Source organism: Emiliania huxleyi (assembly GCF_000372725.1).
Source record: "Emiliania huxleyi CCMP1516 unplaced genomic scaffold EMIHUscaffold_509, whole genome shotgun sequence".
NCBI lineage: Eukaryota > Haptophyta > Isochrysidales > Noelaerhabdaceae > Emiliania > Emiliania huxleyi.
In genome coordinates, this window is record NW_005198177.1 from 52,895 (window position 1) to 57,092 (window position 4,198).

Below are 4,198 nucleotides of genomic sequence, written 5' to 3' on the forward strand. Positions count from 1 at the left end.
AAAAATACTACTCGACGCGCACGCGTGCCTGCAAGCAGCCTCGTCGACGGTGGGCGTGCACTGTGATCTCTATTGAAGAGTCTGGGTCGGTGGCCATATGAGTGACTCGCGTTGATTGAGGGGTGCTAGAGAAGGTGGAGCGTGAGTCTGGACTGGTGCCGCCTGCCTCGAATGCGCCAAGGCTTCCGCCCTTCGTGCGGCACGCACCCTGCCTGTTTAGGGGGCTGTACCACTGACATATGCCACCAATGCAGGGCGCTAACGTCCACCACGCCTCCGGCGCGAGCGGAGGCGGCAGTGGGGACGGCGCGAGCGGAGATGGCGGCGGCGGCAGTGGCGGCGGCAGCGGCAGCGGTGGCAGCGGTGGCGGCAACGGCGAGGGCGGGGGCGGCGGGGGCGGAGGTAGCGGTGGTCTCATCGGCGGCGGCGGCGAGGGTGGCGAGGGCGCTGTCTTGACGTAGCAGACGGTGTCCGCGACGGTTGTGTCGACCCACGTCGGCGTGCTCACCGTACCCCGATACGTGTTGCAGTGGTAGTCCTCCCAAACTGGATTGGTGGATGCAATCAGGCAGCGGGACACGCCTTTTAGAAGGCACATTGGTGGCGCCCAAAACTCGTAAGCGACGCAGAGCGTATCTCGAGCACACAGAAGCCGGCAATCGCCGTGCTTTCGCGTCACCGATATTGCCGAGTTGGACGTCTTTGTGTTGTACGTGCCGGCCGTGCCGCTTGAATCCCGGCATGCTCCTCCTCTTGCGCCGCCGGGCTGTTCCCAGAACCACATGCACAATAGCCGAGAGCGAGGGGACACTCGGCGTCCTCGCGCCAGGTCGACGTTCTCTGGAAACGACGCCGTCGAAAAGAATTTTTTCGGCACTATGCACGGGACTGGCGCGCACTGGCACTAACACAGGTACACCACGGGAGCCGAGAAAGAAGATTTTTTCGACGAGGCGATATAGCACACCAGGCTGTCGCCCTATCTCTCCAGGAGATGTCTGCTCTATTCATTTATTACAACCCTTTTCCTGGCTCACAAGCTGAAGATGTTCACGGGCCCCCACACGGAAGATGTCCGCATGGGGAGCCCCGGGTACTCTTTAGCTGTACTCGTCTAGGCAGGGGTTGCATTTATTAGCACACCAGATGGGACGATTGGACACAGGAAGACACAGTGAGCCGCCAAAGGTGTCGTTGGCGCACGTGCTGAGTGGCAGCTGCGCTGGAAACAAGGAAGAGGCGCCTTAGGTCGAGAAACACACGGCGAGGGCGACAGCAAGAGTCGAACGGGCGGCGCCTGAATCAAAAGACACGGCCACATCCCTGAGACGAGCGAGAGCAGCCTCCTCAAAGGCAATGGGGGTCTAGATTTGGGGCGCTCGCCGAAGAGGAGTACGACAAAATAGCGGCTCTGACACACACCGTGACAAACTCCCTCCCTCTCCCTCCCCGAAAGAAAGAGAGAGGGCTCGCAGGACTGGTGACGAGTGAACTGCAGGTAGTGGGGAAGGCAGCTTCGATCGCCATACAGACATGGGTACGAAACAACGACAAGACCAAGGCACGGGAGGAGCGAGAGAATATAGGATGGATAGGTCGCCCTCGTCCACGCTTCGCGTCCCCTTGGCGCTGGGGCCGGGTACGGCGTTTTCTTTTTCGAGCGCGCCGTCTGGCTTTTTCGCTTCTTTTCTCTCTGCGCGGGGGGTCCTCCGGTTTTGCTCTGCTGCGGCTGTTAGGCGCCTCTGGCTCTGGCGGCTGGTGCTGCTCCTGTCACTATTTCACTGTGTCGTGGGGCCGACGTGCGCGGTGGCCTTCCTCGGCCCTTCCTCACGTGACGCACGGCGAGAAAAGCACACACCACGCTGCGAGCGCCCACACTATCCACGCCCTCACTCCGCACGCAAACAATTAAGTTTTATTATTATGACAGCACACAATTAAATAAAAGCCACTGTATATGAGCTGCTGCCTCCCTGCTGCGATTTGACATATCCGGCGATGCGCGCGCGTTCCGTTCGTGCGTCGACTGGCTCCGGGTTCCCCCGGGGGGGCTCCTCGGCCTCCCCGTCTTCCCCGTCTGCTCGTCGCACGCGGCGCGCGCAGCGCCCCGCGCTGCCTTTTTGCTCGCTGCCTCCGTCGTCGGCCCGGCCGCTCCGCCCCCTCGCTCCGGTTCGGGCCGTGGGCGTGCTGCTGCTGCTGCTTGGCACTGTTGTCGCCATTTCCCATGCGCGCGCACTGTCTGGCTGCTCGGTTCGTTGCTCCCGTGGATCAGCAGCCGGTGGCGAGCCACCGGCGCGATTCGTCACGCAGCCTACTCCTACTACCGCGCGCGCGCGCGCGCAGGCCGCCGTGGGCACGGGTGGGGCGAGCGCGCGCATCATGATCTCGAGACGTGCCCGCCGTTGTTTGACTACCGTCGCTCTAGTCGGCCGGTTCCGTCCAAAAATTCTCTTTCACAACCCGCATGACGAGCCTCTCTTCCCGCAGCTTCAGCCGAGAGGCGCCATCGCGTCGAGAGGGCGCAGCGCCTTGTACCCGAACTGCGCGCAAAACTTGCGCCAGGCGCGCACGCCAGTGGACGATGCGCCCCCTTTCCCCCGCCCCGATCCCCCCACCCCCTTGGCCTTGCTCCCCTCCCCCCCTCGGGAGGGCCGAACTGAGGCGCCCGTGGGGACCCCGCAATTCCCTCCCCCCCTCGGAGGGGGCCGGACGAGGCGTACCCCGAGGGCCCCGCTCTTTCCTTCTCATAGCGGCCACTCTTCGGATCGCTGGTCGACCCGGGGGATGCCCCGCGCGCCTGACCTAGGCGCGAAAAACGAATCTGCGAGGCGTGGCCGCTCACGCGGCCCGATGGGGAGGAACGGGGCGAGCCCCCTCCAACCCACCCGCGCTAGGTCTCGGGTTTGACGCATGGGGTCACTCACACTCCCGCGAAACTCGTGAACTAGCCGGGGCAGTCGGAGAAGGGGCAACTCCGTGCACTGACGGTCGGCCGCCAGAAAACACGCCTGCGTGGATCGCGTCACACCAATCCTCGCTACCCAACGCGGCCAAAGGATATCCACCTCGAGAACCTCGAGAGTCGGACGGGGTCTCGAAAAATTCTCTTTTCACCCGGCCAAGAGATGCGCGCCGGCAACGTTCACCTGCAGCCCTTCCACCGGGTCCTCTCCGCGTCCCTCTCGCGGCGCTTCCCAGAGGCGATCGCCGAGGCCGGCGACACCGTCGGGCTCACCATCGACACGCTGCGCGACGTGGAGCGCGGCGCGTCGGCGCTCGTGCTGCTGTGTGTGGACTTGACGGAGCAGGTGCTCTCCGAGGCGGCTTCGGCGCGCGCCCACTTCGTGGTGACGTACTCGCCGATGCCGCACTCCCCCTTCACGACGCTCTCGACGGACGACGTCCTTGGCCGGATCGTGCTCGGCTGTGCAAAGCACCAGATTGCGGTGCACTCGGTGCACTCGGCGTGCGACGCGGCGAGCGGCGGCGTGAACGCCTGGCTCGCCCGCTCGCTCGCGCGCGGCGTCGTGCGCCCCATCGTCAAGCACCCGAAGGTTGCCGACGCCGGGCAAGGCCGCGTGCTCGAGTGCGACGAGGCGACTCCGATCTCTACGGTGGTGGAGCGGCTAAAGGCTTTGCTGGGGGTACGCTTCCTGCGGCTCGCGCTGGCCGCGGTGGTCGCGCCCGAGGCGCTCGCAAAGGCGCAGGAGTTCCTCACGGTCAAGACGGTGGCGGTGCAGGCGGGAGGGGAGGGAGGGGAAGGAGAGGGAGGGGGGGAGGGGCGGAGAGGGGGGGGGGGGGGAGCGTCGCCATCAGCTCACCTGCCCACCCGCTGCCGCGCAGGTGGGAGAGGGCGCCACCCTGCTGCGAGGCTGGACGGGGGACTTGCTGGTGGGGGCCTCCCCCCTCCCTCTCCCTCTCCCCCTCCCCCTCCCCAGCGCGTAGCACGTGAAACCCACATGCCCATGTGCCCATGCCCTCTCCTCTCGCTCGACCCGCCTCGATCGGCCTCCGCCTCCCCCGCCCCGCCCCCGCGCCAGATCACCAGCGAGATGTCGCACGCCGACGTGGTCGCCGCAAACGCGCAGAACGTCAACGTCATCCTCACGGGCCAGTCGACCATCGAGAGAGCCTACCTGCAGTACCTGCGCCAGGCGAGGCTCGCCCGGCACTATTACCCCCCCCCGCCCCCCCGCGA

At 65.5% G+C, this 4,198-nt stretch overlaps 1 protein-coding gene across 1 annotated transcript in view; it reads left to right on the top strand.

Moving 5' to 3' along the window:
- The first annotated feature begins 3,118 nt into the window (after window positions 1-3,118).
- Window positions 3,119-4,198, top strand: part of EMIHUDRAFT_470649 (NIF3-like protein) — a 1,867-nt gene continuing 787 nt past the window's right edge. The window contains exons 1-3 of the mRNA XM_005766553.1: window positions 3,119-3,740; window positions 3,844-3,891; window positions 4,041-4,154. Of these exons, the coding sequence (XP_005766610.1) occupies window positions 3,126-3,740; window positions 3,844-3,891; window positions 4,041-4,154 (777 nt within the window). The 5' untranslated portion in view covers window positions 3,119-3,125. The remainder of the gene's footprint in view (window positions 3,741-3,843; window positions 3,892-4,040; window positions 4,155-4,198) is intronic.